The following is a 26,318-nucleotide window of genomic DNA, read 5'->3' as shown; positions in this document are numbered from 1 at the left end:
ATGATCTTGAAGGTCTTTTCCAACCTAAATGATTCTATGATCAGAAAAGACAAAGCATAGCAAGGTATGGCAAAAATCCTTGATCAAGAAATTGCTTGCTAAGTGAAGGAATTCTTCTGCTCTCTTATCTCTAAGAAATTTGCTGAGATGTTGCAAAATAGTAGATGGCAAAATAAACTTAATTTATCATCATACTCAGATATAATTTGTATTTTTTAAATCATACTGAACTGTTGTTCATATGACTAGAAAACAGTCTTCTACCACCCCCAACATTTCCTACATGAAAAAAAAAAGTTCTCCTTCATATTGTTCACACCATTCTATGCCTAAAAAACATTAGTATTTAAAACTAACCTTAGAGTAGCAAGATTTTATATGGAGTATTTTTCTCTTCTTTGATTTTATTTTTCCTTCTTAATATGGCCACAAATATGCACTTAACACAATAAATAAATTTGACATCTAAATTATCACAGTGAAATGACAAATACATGGATAAAAAAGAAAAGTTATCTTACTACAGAGATGCAGTATCTCTTAATATAAAAAAAGGCTTTATGCTCTTGTGTGGACAACCTGGTTGTCTCCAATCAAAGCTGAAGCTCTGCTGAAATACTACAAAACCCCCACCCTTTTGCAGACTTTAAGGGAAGTATTATATATTCAACACCAAATAAATCAAATCTTTATTTAGCCTTGAATATATTAAATGTATTAGTTTAGAAAAGGAAGCTTCTGCAAAAAAATCTCAGCTGTAATAAAACCCCAAACACTTAAGACTATTAAAATTCCTTTGAATATAATTTTAACTAAAGTACTCATATTATAGCAGAGTACTACTATATTAAAAAAAAAAAGTAAACCTCATTGTATTTCAACAAAGTAAAATCTGCCTTCCTAGTCTAAGCTGAAACACACGGAACAAAACATCTAAATTACAGTTTTGCAAACTCCTGTCCTAACAACGAAAACACAGTTTCCAAAATTACATGTGCACTTTTCCAATTTTTAACCTGGTATTTTCTTACAAGCTAGAGATGCCATTTGCTCTTTCTCACCTTGCTCTTGCTCTTCCTTGTGCATCCAAATCAACAGTTGGCACTCCAACACGAACAAACCGTGTAAAAAGAGACTGCTCCATGTTAGAGTATTTTTGAAAAGCCATGTTCTTAATGACTGGTGGCAACTGATGATGGTCACCAATCATAATCCACCGCTTCAAACGACTGAATCCATCCTGGGGGTTCTAGAATTAAACAATTACACAATTATAACTATTACAGTATAATCGAGGCACTCAATTACAACACATTAATAGTCAAATTGTCTTAGTCTAAACCCTAAATTTCAACATTTGTTCTTAAGCTACACTGAACTGCAGTCATTTTAAAGACTATTAACTTCTTTCCAATCTACTACCAGAAAAAGGAAATAGTATTTTAAATAAAGTCTTTTTTCTTATAAAGCAACATTTAAGTTTATTTATTAGAATCAGTAGAGAAACATCAGGATAAGTATATTACATTCTTTTAAAGGTCAAAAGTAACATATTATCAGAGGACAAAAGGAAGAACCACAGTTAGAGAAGTTACAGTAGTAAAAAACACTGATTTCTACATGGTAGTGTCACCCTAGAACAGTCCTTTAAACTTTAACTTTTGGATTCTGAGATAGTGAATATGAACTGCCTAAAGCATCTGAAACTGTTTTAGTCCTCACATGTCTGGGGCACAAACTGAACCTGCCCTTCAAGTGTCTCTGTAGTTCATGTGCTTCGCTTGTTTACCTCTGGAATTCCCACATGGCCTCTTTAACGACCAAGATGTGCCTCTAATTAATCACCAGCCTGACTCTTGGACTGAATGTTCTTCAGTATGTTTGGTATATCTCTTTCCAGGTCCTCATCCTTTGTGTACCTATGTTACGTACTGACAGATCTCATGAAGGAACATTGTAATGTAGGAACAAAAAAGGAACAGATGAGTGGGTAACATTATCCAGGAATTAGAATCCTGAGGATTTCCACCTGCCAGTTTTATAATTCAGACCCTCATTTTTCACACACTCCTGTAATATCTCCCTTTCCCCTTTCAAGGAGCACTATTCAAGACAGAGGCTAAAATTCCTTTTCTTGCCACCTGAAGTGGAAGATCTCTGAAGCCCTCTCTGATCAGAGAGCAAGGAAGGAAAACTGAACTCTGGACTGTCCAGCTCATCAAGCCTGAAGACACTTTAGTGAGAAGGTAAAAGGATAGAAATTACTTTCAATGGCATGGAAAAAGATTTCTTTTTTTTCTTTTTTCCTCCCAAAAGTTTACTGCTTTGGAGAAGACCAAGTGTTCTATATAATCATTTTGCTCTTATCAACAATTTCAAATCTCAGACAAAGAGCCCTCCAAAGAACTCTGTTTTTAAAAATATCCTACTCTGAATTGCAAGTGCAAGCAATCAAGTACTACTACTCTGTAAGCCTAGATCTTCAGGTTTTGTTTAAAAAAAATCCTCAATTTGCAAGGACTATTTGGATGGCTTTTGTAAATAAGGTCATGGAATATCCCCCAAAATATGGCTCTATGGTGAAATGGTCTGCTTTAATTACATAAAACTCTTCAGCTTCTGCATTGCTCATATACACTTACTTCCCCTCACCAGCCTGATGCATCTAGTTATTCAATGCTCATTCAAACATTTGAAAAACACTGTAAGATGCTTATTTCACTAAATATAACAATTTCATAATCAATGAAAATCATGGTAAAAGACACACAGGATTTCTTCATTACACAGCACTGCAGTACAATGTTGTGTTATGATTTATGAGAAGCCTTACCCAATAGAGGTTTGCTCTCCGAACACTCCAAATAAGATGGAGAAATATGTGCTCCTGTTCAGAGTTTAGGCAGTATTTGGGGTTTAGAGGGTGAATTAGTTGCCTGCCTGCTCAGAATCATCAAAACTCAGCAGTCTTTAACACATCAAGAAAGTGTTAAAAAAACTACATTAATATCCCTAAAACTTAAAAACCTACAGAGTTAAACAGCAACTAAGAACAGGACTTGCTTGGGGCTTTAATAGCAATATGGTTAACTTGGACATGCACATTCTTTTGTGCACTAGGCCCATACAGAGTTACTTTCCTGCAATTGTATTCTACTCTCCATTGTTAAAGAGCAAAGTGAAAAATTATGAGCTGCAATTACAAATACATCAAATATTTCATGGAGTTTCCATCACACCTTTTTCAATTGAGATTTATTTTCTTTTAGAATGAAAATCCAAAAGCTTGGATGTGGTTTTCTAGAAGACTTAAAATTATTGCTTTTCAGTGAAAATACCTGCTCCAGGCAAAACTTCTGAAAGGAAACAATTTTAGAATATGAGCAAAGGCAGACTGTGTGTTTTTCAGAAAGCCACTAGAGTAAGAATCGAATCAACAGTACAGACTGTCTTCAGTTATTACTAACTTCCCACACATCAGCTTCTGATTTGCAGCTAAAGAAGTTTGCACAAAGTTCCTCAGGGAGCCCATACTTCATTTCCAGAGGTGAAATTTTATCTCACAATAATCTGAGATTACAGAGATAACAGAGCCACAGATGTGAGAGAAGCACATTTTGCTTACTTATGAAATCCTCTAGCTCTTAAAAGAGGAAAGTGATGCCAACCAAGCTCAGGTTGCTAAAAGCAACTACAGATAATCTTCACTAGAGGCACAAAAAACTTCAAGGCAGTCTGAGTGAATGTGTTGAGTTTAGAATGACTGGAGTAAACATTTTTAGGGAAAGACACTCAACTTTAAAGTAACAGTGTTGGCCCTCTATTACAACAATCCCTTACATTACAGAGCTATTGCTACCTGGCTTCCTAAAGACTGTGCTATAAATATCCCCTTTGCCACATTAACATCAGTTTCCTTCCTTCCCTGCATTAGCAGTACCTTTCCAGCTGCAAGACTTCCATTCACATGTATCACATCTGCATTCCTTTATCTACCAATTGTTGGTTTGCCAAACACAGTACAAGCTGCAATTGATTCCAAGCTAAACTTTTACTAATTAGCTAGGCAAAAAGTGCATAATTATTGGGCAAAAGTAGAAGTAGAATCAGTAACCATTTCTTTTCTTTCTGTGGAGTTGTAACATCAATTAGAATGTCTCCTCTCTACTTAGCTCCAGTTTTCCCGAAAGTTGTAGGTGCTCAGTATCTCTCCATCTCTGTTAGTCTTGACTGAAACTGACCAAACAGCACAAGCAGACAGGAGGATGCAGAGCAATTATGTAAGCCTTACGTTCTTGGGAGACAAAACCGTTATTTAACAAGACATAATAATTTTAATATTTAAAATTAGCAGTAGTCACTATGAAATGAGAAAGAATGAAAGTAACAAAGCCAGGACCTAGTTTACATAAATATCTCTGCTTTTTTATTTTCAAAATGAAAGCCTGCTAATCCTACTATTTAGTCAATAAAAGCAACATATTTAGAACCTATTAGGTTGCCCCATAATATTAAAAAACAAGGATAAACAACTAATGTAGAACAATGTAAAAGTTCTTACTGTCCAACCAAATGGCAAATATCAGTTCTACGTTACTTTCTGCACAAGATATTTTTCTTTTAATATTCTATATTGTTCAAGCACACAGACTTTCATTTATTATTTTTTGTAATACGTTTTATGATTAAGGTCTAACCTGCAACAGGAGAGGTATAAAGGTTTCTATCTCCAGAATCTGAGCAGACTCTTCCATTAAGATGTTGTCATACTGAGAATGAAAAAGTAAAGAGATGTCCATCAACCAATTAATACAAATTAATGCTGTTATTCAGCCTACTGAAAAAAAGCATCAATTACTCATTTGGGTTTTGATGGGGAGGACCAGCTACAGCAGGATTTTACCTTATAGGCAAAATATCAGTATTACCAAAAATCCATGTCAGAAGGTGAAATCCTACTACATCAATGGCAGATCTATCTGTACCAATCAGGCCTTATATCTAGAAGGAATCCATGACTGAACCACATGACATGCTTCCCATGTGCCATAACCCATCCGCAAGAGAAAAGCCTTCTGCAGTGGAGCAAACCAATTTGGTATCTTTGCACTGAAGCAGAAAAGAAGCACTTTTGCAATCCAATATAGTGCATTATTGGAGAAAATAATACTGAAAGAATTATTGGTGGTGGGCTTTTGTTTTCTTTTTGTGAGACAAAAGTCTGTACTAAATCAATATCTATGTTTAAAACTGCGGAGTGAAAACAGCATTTCATCATAGTTCTTTTTCCCCAAAGTGTTCATTTTTTATGTAAACAAAGTTATAAAGGTCATTTTTTCCCAATTCTGCCTTTATTTTATTACTCAATGGTATCACTGCAGTTCATCATCTAATATGGCAAAACTAACTTTTTCTTTATATACATGTGCTATTAACCATTTTTGTATATACAATAACTTAAAAGAGATCTCATCTTTTACTTACAGAAGTTAAATTTTTCTTCAGTAAAATTACAAATTGAAACATACTGGTAAAAAAATGCAATTCAAAATAATCTAGCTACCTAGATTTAGGAAAGAAAAAGGTTTATACAAGGTGGGGGGGGGACCCAAACCCCAAAAACAGTTAGTGTAGTAACACTAGTATAATCATTACTTTGAAACCTAATTCAACCAGGTCATGTCGTTTCAGAGCAGCATGAGTACAAGTCATGGCAATGATTTTTGCTTCTTTCACCAACAGGTATTTGGATCTATCCAGGCCACTGCGGAGAAGTTCAAATGCTCTGAATTCCTATGGAGGAGAAAAGAAAATCTTTGAAAGTCAGGATACAGAAAATTATTGCTTATAAAATGTATTCACTCAAACTATCTGGCAACCTCCTTAATATAATTAGGCAAGAAAGTTATGAAGATATCTACTGTTAACAATCCCATCTGAATAATTTTTTTTTAAATGCTAAACCTGGAAACAACAGTATTTCAAAAACCAATCTTTTAAAAACACATCAAAGAGTTTTGCAACCTGTATGCATATATAAATTTGCAGATAATTATTCAATTAATTCTAAGGAACCCTCTCAGAATCCTGCAAAATTTTGATTTACTGTATCTTCTTGTTTCCTACTTTACTGCATCGTAACATCACATCAAATTCAGTATTAGAAAGACCAATACAGTTAATATGACCAAATGATACACAGATCACCTTCACCCCAACTTTTAAAAGCTTCTCAAGCAATTCTGGGAAATATAGAAGATAATCCGTTTAAGTTACTTCTAGGTTATCTGATTAAAGGCAATTCACTGTAAATACAAAGACCCTGTGAGGATCAGAGGAGCAGTGATAGGCACACCAACCCTAGTAACCACATCAGTGAAAACAAACATGCAGAATGGCTGCTTCCCAAGATCAAAACCAAAACAGATTAGACCCTTGTCCCTATTGTGAAACATGCCTATATTACTCAAAGGTGGAAACCCTCACCTGAAATCCTTGCAAGCTAATGAAATTGCCTAGAGCTACATACTCATTTTCAGATGTATGGCAAAGGAGAGTTTTGGAATTGTGTAAAGTTTTGGGTTTTTTTTTTTTTATAGGATTAGCCTTATCTACTTACCTTTAATAGTTATATGTCTTACCTCAAGCTGAGTGAATATTTTCTTAACATGTCTAAAACACCCTTCAGCAATTTCCATATCTTCTTCATAGGATTTGCCTTTGAAAATTGGTTGAGGAGCATTTGCAAAATACTGATGAAAAGGAAACAAACTGGAGACATCCGTAACATCTGGCACTTTTCCACCTTTAACTTTCACTTTGCTGATATACTCCTCCCAACGAGACATTACCTATGGCAAACAAGTGTCATACTGACATGTTTTTATATCATAAAGTCATTGGCAAGGTGTAGTCTTGCACACATAGTATTAAAAAAAATCTATCACAAAAGCCATTTATGTCTAAATTAGCATTTAACCTTGTATCAGAATGACATTTTTGAAGCTGTGGTGGGTTGACCTTGGCTGGCTGCTAGAATCCCACCCAGCATCTCTCACTCCTCCTCAAGAGGACAGGGAGAAGATAAGGTGGAAAAGCTTATGGGTTGAGATAAAGACAGGGAGATCACTTAGCAAGCGCCATCACAGGCAAAACAGACTTAACTTGGGGAAAACTGATTTATTGCCGATTAAAAATAGAGTACAATGGTGAGAAACAAAGACAAAACCACCCTTCTCCACTCCCTCTTTCTTCCCAAGTTCAATTTCACTCCTTCATTCCCAACTCTTCTACCTCCTCCCCACCCTAAGCAGTGCAGGAGGAATGGGGCTTGTCATTCCAGTTCATAACACTGCATCTCTGCCACCTCTTCCTCCTCACACTTCTCCCCTGCTCCAGCATGGGCTTTCCACAGGCTGCAGCTTCCTTCAGGGGATATTCAACTGCTCCAGCATGGGGTCCTCCAAGGGCTGCAGTGTGGATATCTGCTCTGACATGGTCCTCCATGTGCTGTAGGGGGACAACCTGCTTCACCATGGTCCTCTCCATAAACTATGGGGGAAATCTCTGCTCTGTTGCCTGGATCACTTCCAGCCCCTCCTTTTCCTTCTGACCTTGGTGTGTGGAGTTGTTTCTCACACCTCTCTGCCCCCAGCTGCTGCACAGTGGTTTTTGACCTCTTCTCAAAGATGTTTTCACAGAGGCACCACCAGTGACACTGATGGGCTCAGCTTTGGCCAGCAGTGGGTCTGTTGGAGCTGGCTGTGTCCAGCAGAGGGCAGCTCCTCGTCTCTTCTCAGAGATCACCCCTGCAGCCTGCTGCTACCAAAACCTTGCCACATAAACCCAACAAAGAAGCAAATCTCTTGATTACCTCCACTTACAGTACTTTCGTTTAAATACCAAGTGGGATTCCTTTGGGAGGAAATTGAACCAGAAGATGAGCTCTAGCAGTGCTCCTAGCACTCTCCAACACTTAATGTCCATTTAATGTTTAGGCCCACACCATAGCTAGCCCAGACTAACTTCTGTAAAAATATATACAGTGTATGCATTTGATCCTAAGTACTGCTGTACAAGTCTGCTGAAGCCACACTAATTGCTAATGTAGACCATGTCACTGAAAAACACATGGAAGGGAAATGAGGGATATACAATATACAGAAAACCACTGTTTTGTATACTATGCATCCGATTTCACATTGGCATTTAACACCATAAAAGCGTTCTAGCAGGACTATCAAGTAGCTGCTCTAATGCTTGTCCAAAATGTAAAGCTGCCCACAGATTTTCCTATTTGAAGGAGAAACTTCAGGTTAGAATCTTTGCCAGCAGTCATAAAGAGTAGCAATGCTGGCTTTCCAATTGGTGAGTCATCAGGCAGGATTTAAAACAATAGCAATGCATGTAAGTAATGTTGCAATTATAGCTTTAGCTGTTATTGTATTTTGAACCACCAAAGAAAATGTGGGTTTTTTTAGACCCAATTCTGAAAAATTCACTCAAATTTTTACAAAGTGTTTCATAACATATTGAGGTCATACAGTCTCTGCAGAAGTATTTCAGTCCTTACTTGGTATAAGAAAAAGTGTCCAGCTGTTTCACAAGTGTAAGAAACATCTCCTGGGACTCCAAGACTCTCTTGCAGTCGTCCAACTTCTCGCAGAAGTTCAAGTCTTCGAGCCAGCACATAATTAACTCTTCCATACCTACAAAATGGATTAAATACAACATAATTCATATCCAAATGTATTTTACTCAAAACTGTTTCATCTAAGTATCATGAGAGACCACAAAAAACCCCAACACTACCCCCCCAAAACCCACAACTACTACCCAGTTCCAAAAAAGCAAGAATTTGCTACATGCTGACTATTTCTATCAGTTGAGCCCTAATAGTTTACAAAGCCATACAAGAGCCATTCCTGTAGAAAAAACTCCTTTTATCCTATCACTTCAACAAAAGCTTCGTAAGTGTTAATAATACATTCTCATGATGCACCTGTAAAGAAGAAAAACATTACTTCCGATGTACTGTTTAGGAACTATGATACACTACACGTACAACTTGCTTGTATTTGTGTAACAAACGGACCATCATAAATAGAACCTGTACTGGAAGTTTCAGTATGATAAGGCTGGCTGACTTTGGCAATACACAAAGTGTCTTGCACTAATGATTAGCCCACCTTAACAGACAGGTCTGGATCCTGCACTCATAGCTGCCTGTTGAGTAACTTTTATGACTTTTATGATTAGTTTGTAACCTACTCCTTCCATTCTTCCTCCTTCTACACAATTCAAGCCCAATTTCTCTCCTTTAAAAAAATCAATTTCTTATTCCATGCACTCTCCCTGCTCTCAGAAGCGGTACAAGAACAACAAGAACAACAACAACAAAAAAAAGAATCAATGAATCACATCTTCTAAAAAAGAAAACAAATTAAACAGTGGTATAAATGGGTGGAATTAAAGAAGTGAGAGGAACAGAACACTGTCTTTCAAAAATGCAGATGTAGTTAAAAGCTCAAAAGTAAATAAAGGCTAACTTTCAAGTTCTTATTAAACTTACTACTCATAAAATATGCTTTCTGCACAGAAAAAGAAATGACACAATCCCTGGTAATCACAATGGGTTCTACTGTCTTATTTAGAAGGGTGGGAGTAGTTAAAGCTAGAGATTTGAATTTACTAAGACACAACTGAACACGATATTGTTCACAGCTGGAAAAAACAGGTTCTTCAGGAACTATGACAATTAAGATCCTTGGAATACTAGTTTTTTCTTCTTCAACAAACTAATCCATTATAATTACAAGTGACTGCAACCAGTTGTGGGTTTTTTTTCTCACACTTCCAACATCCTCTTATTTCTCACAATTGAAGTCATATGTCCTCTTTTAAGTATTTGTTCATCGCTACAAAAATTTTTTTTAGCTGTGATTCCCTTTGTGTTTAAGTGACAGTACCAGTTTAATCAGCTCCTGTCCACCTTACGTTCTTATGCCCCCTGCCCCACTTGGCTGTGCCTGCAGAGAGAGCAAAAAAGGAACACGAAGCTTGCAAGCAGCAGAAATTCCTTAAGCAGTACTGTGCCCTCTAAACCAGCCTGACACAGAAAAATCACTAACTTAAAAGCTACCTAAACCCAAACAAAATGAATATGGGAAGTAAACTTCTCTTTTCACAGTAGTGCAGCCCACCTTCAAATATATTCCTCAACCCTTATCCTTCCCTACCAAACTGCCAGAACCCATAGGACTTGCAGTAATGTCCTGTAGGTCTGGAGTTACCTTGAAAAAGAATGAAAATAGAAAATGCAGAGAGTCTCAAAGAAAACTCCTTTTAATGATGAGCACTGCTGTTCAAGGAATATACTAAACCATGAATACCACTAAACAAATATCTGCCACAGCATCATTTCACTAAGATTTTGGCTATCAAATTTCTGGAATAATTTGACTACGTCAAAGAATTCAAATTGGAAAAAAAAAAAAAATCACAGGTATTTATCTTACTAAATGAAACTCAGCTATGCATATATGGGTAGCTTGTAGTGACTATAGATAATTTTTACTACAGCTTTTGAAGTCAAAGTATTGCTATAATAAGCCAGTACTGGGACAGTTCAGTTATTTCCAGTGCACAACCATTATAACCCAGCTCACATTTATTAACGTGTGTAATCCAACTGATGTCAATTGGACTAACACATAACAAACGTACAAATATTTACAAGAACAGGTTCTTAAGTCTTTGTACTGATACAGAGTTGACAGCTTTCCTTATGTATGTACTTGTCAAAATGTGTAATTTACCTATGAAATAAGCAACTTTGTAGTTAAGCAAAATTCTGAAGAATTAAAAGCAGAAAGTTTAATTTCATGGTTATATTTATTAATGCAATATTCACCATGCCAGTGGAAGTGATATAATATTTGTACAAAAAACTCGTTAACTGCAAAAACCTACTTTTATTATTCAACTTCCTCTCACAAACGGATTAATTCTATAAAGTGTATATGGGCCCAGAATACAATTAACTACTTTTATTCAAGCAGTTGAGTTTGTAAAGAAGCAGCTGCCTGATTCCACCTTTGGATTCTCAAGGGAACACAGTTCCTCTACTGAGTAAGAACCAAAATTACTTAACCCTGTATTGAAAACAAGTGCACTCTGCGTTACTGGGATTCAATAATAGGAGAAAGGTAAAACTTGTCAAGCACAGCTCCTTGCTCATTTACAAGGGAGGTAGAATGGATTCAGCACATAAATCTTGCTACAAAGTTTATGCAATCAAGTTTATCATTAGCACCTCCTTCCTCACCTGCTGAAATCTTTCTCTGTCTCCAATTCCTCTTCTCCATGACCCAGACGCAGGAGGTGGCGCTCATCAATGTCTAGGGCCATGATTTTTTCAAACAGCTGGTTCAAGGCCTAAAGATTGACAAGAACAGGAGAAAAGGTAGTTTTTAGAAATTCAGAGGCTCTTGCAGAGGAAAACTGAAGAATTAGTGGTAAGCCAGCTAGGAAATTATGCCTATTTTGGTATAAATGGAAGCCAAAGCAAACATGAAGTTAATACTGAAACTAGAGCTCTTAACCTTGACAAGAAGGGAATTAGCCTACTAAAATGCTTGTATTTGCATACTTCATATAACAATTAAATTTTATTTTATGATTTTGAAACAATTTTAAGATTTGATTCTATCACATAGTTAATTTAGTTGATAAAGCTATTAGTTTATAAAACTGTCCCAAGAAGCACACTTTGCAAACATTGATTTTGTTGAATGACTTTAAACCATTTAACTTTTACTGTACATTAGAAGAGTGTGATCTGGTACTGACTGGCAGGTGCTGAGACTCTATTCCATACGGATAAGTAAGTTTTGCTGAACTAAACTTCAAGGTGTGCTATGTCTCCTGCCTTAAACTCTTCAATTCCCTAACAGCTTAATATCAACTGTCCAATTCAGTGTTTTTCAAAGGATTAAGTTTGTAAACACTGGATCATCAAATAATGAAACTAAGAATAAACATGAGCAAGCTCCACCTGAACTTCAAGTCTGCTGGAAGTCATGCAAAAAATGTAACAAGTACAGCATCAACGCATAGGGAACAAAACCTGCTGAGATATCATTTATTTCCTGAACTGCAATTGAAGTTCATGTTCTCACATAAGTCTTGTCTGGCAAGAAGAGTCTCCTACCTGCCTTGAATTATTTCCTTCCTTTTCTCCTCAACGGACATGCTCTCAACCCTTTCTCTCAATTTCACTACCTGTTACTCTCCCGCAACCCACTGTACACTAGCCTATAATATTTCAGGTTGTAACTCCTCACCAAAATGAAGCCCCATCCACCATTCTTTGATCAACAGCCTAAGTGCCTGATCTTGCTTTGATGGAAAAAGATGAAAAGTTTTCAAAGCTGTATGTTCAGTTAAAATAGCTCATAACTGAGCTAGGCTAGGCTAATTAGGGAGACCAGGAAATAGATGACCCTGGTTTCCAAACAAATCCTTCCAAACCAGATGCAGATTTAGAGTAAGAATCTTTCAGACTTTTACCATTATTATTCTTATTTTATATATGCTTGAGAATTAAGAGGCAGACTCCATTTCTTATGAATGGGAAGCAAGCATTCAGCTGAAGAGGCCTTCCCTTAAAAGCATGAAGCACAGAGTCTGAGAAAGCTAGTTAGCAAAAATCTGGCTTGCATGCAGTGAATGTGCAACTGTAAGAACTATGCAGATACTTTTTCAAAATACTTCCTAATTTCTATCCCCAACCAGTTAAATATATTGAAAACTTCTCATAAATTGCTCAGAACTACAAACATTATGAAACTGGCAAAATTGCACACAAGCCAACTCAAGTTTTCATTGTTAAGAGACAGTTGCAATTGCCAAACTACTGATCTCAATATCTGCTGTTGTTCTTGGTTTTAATTACAGGAAAATTTCGTACATGACTGACACTTTACCTGATTAGAGTGGGTAACTATAAGAGTTCGTTGTTCTGGGAAATTATGATAAAGATTGGATATTATCTGGACTGCTACATCAGTTTTTCCAGTACCAGGTGGACCCACTACCTAAAAAACAAACAAATTGTTGTCAAAATATCAACACACAATTTATCAGAATATTGCACAATACAGAAATATAGCCAGCTGGGAAAAAACCAGAACAATCTCAAGACACTGACATCATATATTACAAACAACAAAAAAAATCTGTTTCATGTACAATTTCTTGCTGGCTTCTGTGAATTTCAAGAACACATACATATACCATGAAAGACTTAGCCCAATGCTAATGCAGATTCCTGCCTAAGAGGAATATGGTAATCCAGCATATGAAGTACTATTTTGTTTCACAAGCCATGAAAACAGACCTCCTCAGAAAAAAAAGGCTTTTTAACCTCAGGACAGCCTAAACATAGGGGAAATAGTGAAAAGAGCATCAAAACACACGATTGCAAAAAAAGTAAGTCAAGGCAGATGTAAAGAACAGAAAAAAAAGAGTCCAATCTTTTTATTTACTCAGAAAATCTACAACTGATGATATAGAAATAATACTGACAACTAATGGGTTTATAGGCTTAATTATACCAATAACATTCCAAAATTGACACCTGAGACATTTTAAAAGTATCCAAGTATTATAAAGCATCTCAAAGTAATTTGCTCAGCATTAAGCAGCACAGAATAGCAGGTTTCATATGTATCAAGACATAAAATTACGAATTGCTATGAAATCACGCTTGCTTTATTTAATGAATCTCATTGATCACTGGATTCAAAAGCAAGTAAGATTGTAATTCTCAAAAATATTAGACAGAAATACATGACATAATGACAGAAAATAAAACATAGGCCTGTATTATGTAACTGTTTTATCAGTCTGCCTTCTTTCCCTGAAAAAAAGTGGGTGATGCAATAAGAAAAAAAAAAAAATCAGAAATACATCCTCAAAAACAAAAAGCTGACTTCATCACTGGTTTTTGACCTAACATTCATAACATTTTTGACCTCTCATTCTAACCTCTTAAAACATAAACAAATTCAGTTTTAGTAGAAAAGTTCAAATTATATAAACGAACATCATCTCAAATATTTATGAAAGCTGGAGTACCAGGCACAGGAAGTTACTTTTCTTCTTTAAAGCCCTCCAAAAGTGAGGTAGATGGTAGTTTATAATGCATTATACGAGATACACATGATACTAATGAACAGTATGCAATACTATTAAAAAAAAAAGACAAAATAAAAACTAGGTAACTTAGAGACCCCCTTTGTGTCTTAATTATACACTACAAAATGGTGATAAAGATTTTAATTTCCCAATCTTCTTTCTTATTGACAATGCTACTGATATAAAACAACACTCCTATACACCAGTGTGGGTATCTTAGACAAACACTCTAATTATGTAAAACCCAGCAGTTCAAATCATTCCAAAAAACCCCTTCCAACATTCTTTAATAACCATATTTAAAGCATCTATCACCGTGGCATTTTCACAGCATTCAAAAAAAGAGCTTTCATTTCTAAATAGACCTTAACATTGATACTCTATAACAGCCAGAAAGTTCTGCTGCGTTCTACTAGAAAACATACTACACTCAAAAACACTGCCAAGAACTCAGGCAACATTTACAACGCTACTAATTTCAGCACACTTAGGCAGGCAGGGACAAAAGGCATACAATTCTAATGAAGTTTATTTTTTCCTTTGCCTTTTATCTTTTGTGTGCTAGCTACAGAGTGTATAGGGAGTGGTAAAACATAAGGAGGAAGGGGAGGAGGAAGAGTATGGTACTAATGAATACCAATACAAAAACCTAAAAATTAGCATTACTGCCTATATAGAGCAAGAAGAAATTAGGAGTATCAGAGAAAAGTCATTCAGATATTCCACTGAGTCACTACCAGGATAGACTGTACTTCATTGGGAGACAGGTACTTGTAGTCAAAGTCTAACTGAGAGTGGTAAACCTTAATGACCTTTGCAGAAACTCACTGATCAGAAATTATTTTCATAACAAATCTACACCTTTGGTTTGGTTTGCAACTTCTTAGTTCTAGAATTCAATACGATATAAAGGATTGCACATTACATTTCACAAGACAGCAGAAAAAAGCTCCCTGAAGACAATTCAGTGACTTTCATTTCCTTTAACGGAGTTAGATCGAACAAAAATGATGCAAGTAATTTAAAACAGCTAAAAACAGCAGACGTGGCAAGAGCTCTACAGTCTAAAACTAGCAATCCAACCACTGAAAAAGTAAATTCAGTTGTTGTGGAAAGTCTTCAGCCATGAAACACAGAATACTGTTATACAGAGATCAAATGTGTTTCTGTATGATTTTGTGAAGATGGGAGGATGTTAATTTTCCATATTTTTAAACTATTAATAGAAGTAACCTCAGGAAGGCTACAGAAATAGGCATTACTGGTATTTCACTGAATGTACCTAAAGCCAGAAGCAAATAAATTAGAGTATAAAATCCTTAAAAATATTCTTACCATAGTCAACCCAGGCTGCATTCCTGCACGTATAGCTTCAATCTGAGTATGGGTAAATTGAATTGTATTGCTGTAACAACGCAAAACAGGAACAGAGAATTGATAGATTTTGCCAACTGTTTTGATAAAAGAAATTGTTTTAACAAGTTTGATTTAAATTCATTGGCTACAAGTTTCTCCAGAACTACATGCTTGCAAACTCTTATATAAATTAAACCAATATTAAAACTACCTTTATAGACATGGCAATCTTGCAATTTCTAAGCAAGACAGTAAATCACGTTGGTCAGGTGACAACAAAATCATCCCATTGAAAAGACTGTCTTTAGTTATTATTTGCTCAGAATGCTGTCAAATTATTTAGGTATGATTCTCCTAATATTCAAAGTCTTGACACAATACTAAGAGACAGTATTTCTCATTGTTCTTCAAGGAAATTTTTTCACAGAGAGGGAATAATAGAATAGTTTGATTTAAATATAAACCAAAACAGCCTCATATTCAAGTCTTCTTTTGGTAATGAAATCAAAATGATATTCTGTTTACAATCAACAACATTATTTTTTAAGTATTTCTGAAAATTAACTACTATGCATGTATCACCATTTGTAAACAAGTTCTCATCCATTTATTACCGTTTTGGTTGATTATATGGATATGGTCCCCTGTTTGGAATGACATGAGGCTCTACAATCAGTGTTTTAGCTTCTTCAGGTTTTTCTTCATTCCCATCCTCTTTTCTTTTCTTTCCTTTGCCTCCCTTTATTGGGAAAGTTATCCTGTAACACATAATTTAAGACTACACTTCAACACGTTCACTATGATACCAGACTGTCTTACAAGTTTATACAAAAAGATTTTTTTGTCCCCATTAAGACAAACTTTCATACAATAGGGAAACAAGAGTTGCAAACAACGAGTATTAATGAGGATAAGGAAAAGAATAACAAATAAACTGATGAAGCTGATTTTAAGAAAGCATATTTGACAAAAAGTATATCAAAAGTGCTCTTTTTGAAAATCTAGGAGCAGTGCTGAGAACCAGCTGGAAAAACACTGGAGGCAAAGAGTTCAGAAATGAAAATGGAAGGGACAGGAGTAAAGTTATAGTATAAAGCCACCAGCACTGTATATTCAGCAGTAATAACTTCAGTTTGTTCTAGAACTGATGCACACTTTTTTTTAAACACAGAAGATATGTTAATGTTCTAAACTGCTCTAGCACATGAAGCCTTTTATCTTCCCATTTCAATTTTTTTTGTAGCCCTCTGTAGCATGTTAGCAAGCTTCTCTAATTCAGAAACAAATCACAGTGAAGGAATTCCAATGGCTATCCAATTATCTTGAGACAACAATGCAGACATCTTTAACAGCAATAATTTCTTAGTCTCTCTACAGGACAAATGCAGAAGTAGGAAGAGCAATAGCTCTTCATAAATAGGAATATCTGTATTTTAATCTATGAACTGAAAATGAACACTAGGTCATTGAGGGAAATTGTGTGTGGTATCTTGTCTTGATACCTTCAGACTATTTTTATATCATCTTATAGTGTTAGTGTCTTCTCCACACATATTCTACATCCAGTGTTTCAAAAAAAGCATGGAAGATTACCTCCCTGCTTTTCAAGATTCAATTTGGCCATGGTAAGAGCTGACTTGTGTGGGAAGGGGAAGGAAGCCATCTTTTCGCCCCAGTCAAAACTACTCCTTCAAAAGGAAACATATTTCAATCCTCATTAACTTGTAAGGGAAAAGAGATATAGTTTCTTCAGTCCAGCTGAAGAAACTATTCTCCAATGCTATGCACTGTTAAACTCAGTTGCTGAAGTCTTTTTCTTAAAAGAAAGAGAACATCCCTTCAACAACTGAACTCAACTCCACTTGACAACACACTTCAGCAAGAATATCAAGCCAGCAGTATTTGAAATTTTGAGATCACCTGAAGGGGGGTATTTGCAGAACAGGATTGTCAACAGTCACTTTAATGTTGTATCCAGGAAAGCTAGCTTTTAAGTGATCAATGGACAGGAAAGTGTCATTAAAATCCAGAGTTGCAATCTGATTTGGCATTTTTGAATAGTGTGCACTGCTTGGATCTCCATATCCAAGAATGATGTCATGTAGCCAGTCAGGAACAACACAATCTGTGTTCATCAAATTCCTAATAGTCTCCAGAACAGCCTGCAAATCAGAAAAATAGAAAAAAATATGATTGGAGAGATTGACTTTTTACCAAGAAAACATGAGATACTGAAGACTAATCAAGTCTATTCTAAGATGCTAGCATACAACAGTCTTTAACTGACAGGTGTTTGGTTAGATGGAGTCAATATATATAGTGTATATATGCAACAAAACACTAGTGTCAAACTATATAGTTCTTAAAGAGGACCATAATCATCAGTAAAGTTTTCATTCCAGAACACTCGGGGGGGGGGGCGGGGGCATAAAAGACCTTCATTCAGCTTAACATTTCTCTTTTAACCCTATAAATTTCATCCCTGCAGCCAGCTTAAGTTTCCCTCCAAAAGCTTGCTCTTCATTCCCAAACTAATCTCTCTACTCATCTGCGATTATGACAGTATCTTCTCTCCTTTCTCCCTCCCATGAAAACACAGTGCCTCAGACCCTGGGCTTGCACAGGGTGTGTGCATTTTAACTAGGAGGTAGCTGAACTTTAGCCTTCCTGTTAAAGGGCTACTTCAGTGGCAAGTCTTCCAACAACCACCGTACTTGAAACTTGGTATTAGGACCCTCTGCTCTTCAGCAGAAGAAACACAGGATCTGAAATCTGCACTGATTTCCAGATCCTCCAACTTACTACACTAACAAACATGGACACAAATGGATGTCAAAGATAGGGCATCAGCAGTCCAGACCAGGATATAATACACATCTTCCAAATGCCAATCTTGTAAAGAATAGTCAGCCAAAACAAAGTATGGAATTTTATTCTGATAGTCTAAATTTACGTATCCAGCTCCAAAGGGTAGGATTCTCTGTGCTTTTCTTGCTTGTGTTGTATCATTCAAGGAATCAAAGTAATGTGATCATCATTCCTGCTTAAGCAGTCAACCTCTATAAAGGTTCTGATTCTTCCCCTCTACTCAGCATGGGTGAGACCATATCTGGAGTGCGGTGTCCAATGCTGGGCTCCTCAGGACAGAAGACAGACATACTGGAATGAGTCCAGCAAAGGGCCACTAAGATGACTCAAGGGGTGGTGAAGAATTTTATCAGTCTGTATAAAAAAATAAAAAAAATGGGAGGAATTAATGACAATGGACCCAGGCTCCTCTCAGTAGTGCCCTGTGAAAGGACAGGAGGCAATGGACACAAATTGAGATACAGGAAATTCCACTTAAATACATGAAAAAGTTTTTCCTGTATGGGTAACTAAACACTGGAACAGGTTATACAGTCTCCATCACTAGAGATATCCAATTCCAACTGTTCAAAGTCACAAGATCTTGACCAACTTGTTCTAGCTGACTCTGGTTTCAGCAGGGCTTGGACTAGATCATCTCTAGAGGTCCCTCCAACCTCAACCATTCTGTAAATCTGTAATTCTGTTCCCTCCAATCTCAGCCACGCTGTGGATTCTGTGATAGCTCTATAAAGTTATTAACTCAAAGGCAACTTAGCACTATAAAATTTATGATTAATGTAAAGTTATATGCTCCGTCCTTCCCTTATTTAAAAAGGGTGCTTGATTGTCCAACAGTAGAATGGCTCCTGCCATTTCAAATTTAATTCTCGTACCAAGGAAACATATCATAGCAGGTCTGTCCTTGTACAGGAACCTCTGGATAGTCAAATTGCCAGCTGTTAGAAGAATTGAACCTGTGTGGGATAATACAGCTGGCATAAAGTATCACTGTGACACAAAGTATACTCTGAAGCTCAGCCCCATTTTATAATAAAGGGGATGGCTCAAAGTATCTTACCTGATGCCTACAAGCCACTGCAGAAACCTCCTCTCCCTTTGGCTCTCCAAGGCACGTAGTTTATTTCTTCTTGCTCTTGGTCTTACAAACATTTTAGTATGTGACCTGCAGGACCAGAGAGGTCCTGCACTTAATTTCTGAAGCCTGAAGGTTCTCCAATTACTTCAAAGGCCCAAGATATACTGATGGACGAGTCCCATATTAACTAAGAATATTTATATTTTTGTTGCAAATATAAAACAAGCGTTTCCAGCTTAAATGTACATTAAGCATAGCGTAATAAATTTGTGCTAAGAAAAGCACAAATAAATTGAAAAATGTGGCTTCTTCAGGTAGCATTTCTAAATCTAAATGATCAGTTTTTCAGAGGAAAGTTTAAGAAATATGTCCCTAACAGCTAATGTGCTGTTTTTACACCACAAAAACTTCACTTCAGCTTTTCAAAAGTAACACGTATACATGTAAAAATAGTAAGATTAGTTCTTATAAGAACTAACACTGCTGACCAACTGTAGTGACATAGTGGTGTCACCTCCAGCAAACACATTGTATTTGCGCTTCCCCTGCAGTCTCATCTGCTTAATTTACTAAGACTGCACAAGAGTTCTGTTGTCTTCTCTCCTACAAGCTCAGCTTAAAACTTCAAGCTGCCTTCTATCTGCTCAATACACTATCAACACTAATCACAGTGATACCTTGTTTTCTTTTATCCAGCTGCAGTTAGAAGGGTATGCAAATGACATGGAACACTTGCACCCAAACTGGTAGCAATGCAATAGATCTGGAAATATCTTAGTTTGTCTTGACAAATGAATACATGATTCTTAAGTAAAAACCAGCATAGAATGGTCTGCATTGCGATTTGCCTGTAAATTAGCTGCAAGCACACAGTACAAATTTGAAAGCTACACTCACATCTAACAGTAATGCTGAGCAAGCTTAAGTATTCACTGCAGCACTTTCCTTCTGACTACACAAAAGAGCATACATACGTGAATAAAAAACACGTCTATAGTGCTGGCACACCAACAGGCTTTGGCTGAGAGCACTTGTGCTTATAATGTAAAATGAACCTGCCGCAGATGCATAACATTAAAAAAACCAACCCAGAACTGATTGTTAATGTAAAGTTATAAAGGACTCTGTGAAGTACTTCCACTGTACCAATCCACAGCTGGATGGCACCAGAATGCTCTGTGCAGACTGCAAGCTATTGTTTTACACTAGATGCGTCTTTCCAAATTCAGGAAAGAAAAAGTCACAAGCCTTCCTGCCTCCCTCTTTATCCATCTGCACAGAACTTGCTGCAGAATCCTTTAAAATGAAAATCACTTCAGTTATGCAATGCATGATTTTAAGGCACCAAAAGAAAAGCAGTTTTTTGTTCATGTTGCATTTTCATAATGGAAAACTCAAGCAACATTAAGGATTCAAAGGTCTAAATGATCTAACAGCAAAGAAACTAAGCACGCATACAAGAAATATTTTCAGGTATACAAAATTATGTACCCTCACAGCAAAAAAGGCCAACAGTAGCTTGTGCTGCTTTAGGAAGTTGCCAGCAGGTCAAGGGAGGTGCTCCTTCCTCTCTGCTCGGCACTGTTGAGGCTGAATCATAGCATCATAGAATGGTTTGGGTTGGAAGTGAGCTTTAAAGGTCATCTAGTCCAACCCCCCTGCATTGAGCAGGGACATCTTCAACTAGATCAGGTTGCTCAGAGCCCCATCCAACCTGACTTTGAATGTTTCCACAGACACGGTATCTACCACCTCTCCAGGCAACCTGTTCCAGTGTTTCAATGTTCATCGTAAAAAATTTCTTCCTTCTATCTAGCCCGAATCTACCCTCTTTCAGTTTAAAACTATTATCTCTTGTCTACCACAACAAGCCCTGCTAAAAAGTCTGTCCCCATCTTTCTTGTAAGCCCCCCTTAAGTAGTGAAAGGCCACAATAAGGTCTCCCCAGACCCTTCTCTTCTCCAGGCTAAGCAACATTAACTCTCAGCCTTTCATCATAGGAGTGGTGTTCCAGCCCTCTGATCATTTTTGTGGCCCTCCTGTGGACCCGCTCCGACAGGTCCACGTCTTTCTTGTACTGAGGACTCCAGAGCTGAACACAGTACTGCAGGTGGGGTCTCACCAGAGCGGAGCAGAGGGGCAGAATCACCTCCCTCAACCTGCTGGCCATGCTTCTTTTGATGCAGCCCAGGATACGGCTGGCTTTCTGGGCTGCAAGCACACGTTGGTGGCTCATGTCCAGCTTTTCATCCACCAGTACCCCAAAGTACTTCTCTGCAGGGCTGCTCTCAAATCCCTTCACCCCCAGCCTGTATTGCTACTGGGGGTTGCCCTGTCCCAAGTGCAGGACCTTGCACTTAGCCTTGTTGAACCTCATGAGGTTCACATGGGCCCACTTCTCAAGCTTCTCCAGGTTCCTCTGAATTGCATACTAACCCTGAATCTGGAGCACTGTGTGCAGTTCTAGGGTCCTCAATAAAAAAAAAAAAGACATGGAGTTATTGGAGCGAGTCCAGTGCAAGGGCCACAATGATGATTAGGGGACTGGAGCATCTTTCACATAAGAAGAGGTCAAGAGAGCTGAGACTGTTCAGCCTGGAAAAGAGACGGCTCGGGGTATCGTATCAATGTGATAAATACCTGATAGGAGGAAATGAAGATGAAGGAGCCAGACTCTTCCCAGTAGTGTCCAGCGACAGGACAGGAGACAATGGGCACAAATTAACAGACATTAAATTCCATCTGAACACAAGAAAACACTTTTTTTACTGTGAGGACAATTCAGCACCAGAAGAGGCTGCCCAGAGAAGTTTTGGATTCTTAATTCTTGGAGATATTAAAAACCCAACTAGACATGGTCCTGGACAGCCTGCCGCAGGTGACTCTGCTTGAGCAGGGGGCTTGGACTAGATCTCCAGAGTTGCCTTGCAACCTAAATGATTCTATGATTCTGTAATTATGCCACCTGATCAAAAAAGTTTACTAAGGGCAACACAGACCACTTGGCCAAAGTTAAGTTTATGTCAATTCACAATTCTAGAAACGCATACACACATTTCAACTTTCCTGGAAAACTTTCCTCTTCTTGCTTTAACAGAGGGTAAGGAAAGCTAAGGTATTGATAAGCTTCCTGAAAAACAGCATTTGTTGAATTTATTTGCAAAACTGAATTAATGTTGTGTGCATAATTTTGATATTACTTATAGGCAATATACAGTATCATAAAGCATTAGCAACAGGTTTATTTTGAACTCTGACCAAATTACTCGAAGGCTCTCCTGACAATGAATACCCAAGGAAGTAAAACGCTAAAGAATCATGCACTGCAGCTGTGTGAAAAGTGTTAGGGCAGGAAAAAAAAGCACCATTCAATCTACAAAGCTCCAGTTAGCATACAATATCTGTAAGGACTATCAAATGTATCAGTGCTAAAAAAATCTCATCTGACCTCCTCTAAAGCCCAGTAAGAAACTGATACAGTGATGCTCCCAAAAGCTAACAGGTTTCTCTGGTTTTCACCTTTTGACTAGTTACTCCTCCTTTTCCTACAGTCCACTATTACATCAGGTAACACAAACATTCCACATACTCCCTCAATCCTCAAAAAGGGCAAATACAGCTAATCAGTAGGCTACCTGTTAAAAGACTGAAATTATAAACTATTGTTTTATTATATACTCAAGTGAAGTAGGAGTGTTCTGATTTCCAGTTACTTCAACACTTACCTGCAGGGGGAAGTTATCACCAGCTGAAATGCTCTAACTTCCTGAAGTGATCCAACATGACCTAAGAAGCCTAACTACATGCATCTAAAATGACCATGTCTCAGTACTGCTGGCATATTCCAACGAACTCTTATCCTAAGAGTCAATGAGCAAGTACTTTACCTTGAAATTGTTTTCTTTTGGTTTTCTTCTCATTATTATATTAAATGTCTCATAAACATCTTCTGCTCCATTTTGGATTGTATTGGTCATGTCTTGTTGATACTGGTTTGGGTCCAGAAATACTCTGTATGTTCGGCAATCCCCTTTAAGCCTTGGTTTGGGTTCAGGTCCTGCCCATAATGAAACAGTAAGATTAGAATTTGAAGGAGTGCTAAAAGCAGACTATCATTCAAATAAGTGATCCGTAATTGTTCCTGAAATGAAATTTAGAAAAATTCATATGATGAAAGTAATTTCTGCATGGTGTTACAAACATTCTTATTTCATGTTTTCATCCCATTTCTAATAGGAGTTCTTGAATATAAGCTATTTTATTCCTAAAACCAAAGTGTCCTGGATTTATTTAATTAATCTAATTACATCAGATTTTACCAGAGGAAACTAGTTAACCTTTCTCAGGCTGCTTATGGAACTGGTTTGTTCAGTTTGTACTTTTTTCAAGTAGGTAATGAATTCAATGAGCATTGCTTAAAAGAGAAGCAAGTCAATGATTAGGCTGTTAAGAACAACAACAACAAAAAGAAAAAAAAAACCCAAACTTTCAAACAAGTTTTGGTATATCATACCTTCTTCAATAACACGTCCTTTCTCATCCAACATGCCCTGGATTTCACAGCCTCTGACATATACCAGGCCAGTTTGCTCAACAAAAGGTCGTCGTCGGTCAAACTTGGTGCCATAAGGTTGCGTGGGACGTACCGTAATCAAAAAGCAGACATCATGTTTACGCAGACCTGATTCCAAAAAGGAACATTCAGTGATTTGATTGAATGCCATTTTCCTTATCCATTCCTTAATATATATACAATAGAATACACAAAAATTTCTTGTAAATAAAACCCCATCCATTTAGGGAATAATGTGTTCCGTTTCAAAACATGCCTATAACTTAGAGGATACAGAACCATAGGATGTTGTAATCTTTTCAACTATTCCTGCATACTAATATCTGTTAGGACTTCGGATATGACAAGGAGAAATTGTCTGCTTTTTTTCAAGAAAACAAACTTAAAATTTTATTTCAAGATTATTCTTCTCCCAATAATCTTACTTCGGTTACACAACCTATATATTTTTCAGTCCTATCTCAAAAGTAGTGTGTCATTAATCTCTTATTCTCATTGCTTTCTTCTGGACTAACCTTCACTTTTTTTTTTTACAACAATTTTAAGTGCAGTGCCTAGAACTGAGCACAACATCAGGGTAAAAGGTCACTTAAACAAGTTACTTGTTTTCCATGCTACATTCCAGTTCATAAATCCTGATATGACTTGATTGAGCATTTTAATTTTCCCCTCAGCAGTAATGTGTTGCTATGGAGTCACATTTGCTTTTGAGCGATGGTGACCCCAAACTCTTTTCATTCTGCAGAGCTACTGCCTAACAAGTTATTCCCCCAACATGCATTCGTGCAGTGACTTGCTCTTGCTTAAGCTTAGCATCTTAATATTCACCCTTGTTGAACTACATCCTACTTTTAAAATGCAATTTTTCCAATTCACTAATATAATTTTGAACACTAATCCTTTTCTCCAGTACACCTACAGATTCTCACAGATGTAAGACACCTTCAAAATTTAGTAAACACATGCTGTATTTTTCACACAAGACAAGTGATTTTTCATCATGCACCAGATATTATCCAACCTAAAGCGGTTTCATCAAGACTTTGTATGTTAAACAATGATTCATGAATTCTTCACCTCAGTTTCGATTAAGTTAAAGCATTACTGCTTTTGAAATCACAGAGGGTGTTCAAAAGCTAGATGCACCACTATATAGCTACCTGCAGTATAGCAAAGTCTGCTGCCATCCTCCTAGCTTTACTACTTTAATAGAAATCTACATTCTCAAACTTGTATCTGTTTATTTATCAGACTCCCCAGCTTTAGCATTTGTGCTACGTGACCTGTAATCACACTATGCAGCTCCAGCACATTTAACAGGTTTCTCTAACAAAAGAGAAGGGAGTGACATTTACTGATAATCCAAGTACAAGTACATGCTTCTGTGCCACTTGCCAACACGGTCAACTAAAGTTCAACTCCCCAAGCAAAAGAAGTGTCGCCTGTAGATACTTATAAGAAACAGTATTCGGTACAGTCAGCACTTCCTAACAACATTCAAATATACTGAAAACTACTAAAATGAACTTGTTTGAATTAAATCAAATCTGTCCTCTCCATTTGTATATGAGACAGATAGCCCATTCCCCGCTAATTTTCCAATATGACATTATTAGCATGCATATTAATTTAAAATGCTAAGTTACTTTTCTACATTCCCTGTAAAGGGCAAAATTTTACAGTTAGCAAACTGAGTTACATCAGCCTGAAATAGTAAACATTCTGTTCCCAATGGAAGTATAAATACTTTAATAACTTCAATCTTCACTGTAGGAAAGTATAAACTTCTTGGACTTGGGAGTTTGAGTAACTGACTTTTAAAGAGTGTATTAAGATTGGCAAATCTGTAACACATTAAAAACAAACAAACTTTCTTACAAAAAAAGATTACATCAAAGTGTATTTTGATGAGCACCTATTTTGAGCCCCTTATTTCAAAGAACGTAAGTACCTTCCCATTCATCTTTGATGTTATCTCGGACATTCAAATTAATTGTAACATCTGCTCGTACTCGCATGGGCCAGTTTTCACCAATATTGGGTTTTGCCACCTCCACCACTGTGAAAGAGACAATGGGTTGTGCCATCCTAGCCCATCCACCAAAGACCACACCTCCATATTCCGATAACCTAAAAAAGCCACCACCAACAACAAAAAAAACAAACACCAAAGTTTTGTTAGTCATTATCTGATAACAGATTCAGTTCTTTTTTTAAACTGTGAAACAATTTACTTCACAGTCA

General features: G+C 37.0%; 1 protein-coding gene across 5 annotated transcripts in view; it reads right to left on the bottom strand.

Annotated features, from left to right (window-relative positions):
- The window catches only part of AQR (aquarius intron-binding spliceosomal factor), a 72,073-nt gene that overhangs the window by 23,578 nt on the left and 22,177 nt on the right, over nucleotides 1–26,318 (bottom strand). For all 5 annotated transcript variants that reach the window (XR_774789.1, XM_010574227.1, XM_010574228.1 and 2 more), the window contains exons 17-29: nucleotides 26,026–26,204; nucleotides 24,015–24,182; nucleotides 23,389–23,558; nucleotides 17,476–17,717; nucleotides 16,170–16,313; nucleotides 15,535–15,604; nucleotides 12,987–13,097; nucleotides 11,327–11,436; nucleotides 8,573–8,708; nucleotides 6,642–6,851; nucleotides 5,656–5,793; nucleotides 4,698–4,769; nucleotides 1,062–1,249 (exon numbers count right to left, since the gene is read on the bottom strand). Coding sequence is in view for 4 of the 5 variants with exons in the window: in XM_010574227.1 (XP_010572529.1) it covers nucleotides 1,062–1,249; nucleotides 4,698–4,769; nucleotides 5,656–5,793; nucleotides 6,642–6,851; nucleotides 8,573–8,708; nucleotides 11,327–11,436; nucleotides 12,987–13,097; nucleotides 15,535–15,604; nucleotides 16,170–16,313; nucleotides 17,476–17,717; nucleotides 23,389–23,558; nucleotides 24,015–24,182; nucleotides 26,026–26,204 (1,938 nt within the window). In the remaining variant the exon portion in view is untranslated. The remainder of the gene's footprint in view (nucleotides 1–1,061; nucleotides 1,250–4,697; nucleotides 4,770–5,655; nucleotides 5,794–6,641; nucleotides 6,852–8,572; nucleotides 8,709–11,326; nucleotides 11,437–12,986; nucleotides 13,098–15,534; nucleotides 15,605–16,169; nucleotides 16,314–17,475; nucleotides 17,718–23,388; nucleotides 23,559–24,014; nucleotides 24,183–26,025; nucleotides 26,205–26,318) is intronic.

Source organism: Haliaeetus leucocephalus, unplaced genomic scaffold (assembly GCF_000737465.1).
Source record: "Haliaeetus leucocephalus isolate CR32 unplaced genomic scaffold, Haliaeetus_leucocephalus-4.0 Scaffold417, whole genome shotgun sequence".
NCBI lineage: Eukaryota > Metazoa > Chordata > Aves > Accipitriformes > Accipitridae > Haliaeetus > Haliaeetus leucocephalus.
This window is presented reverse-complemented; position numbering and strand designations above follow the sequence as displayed.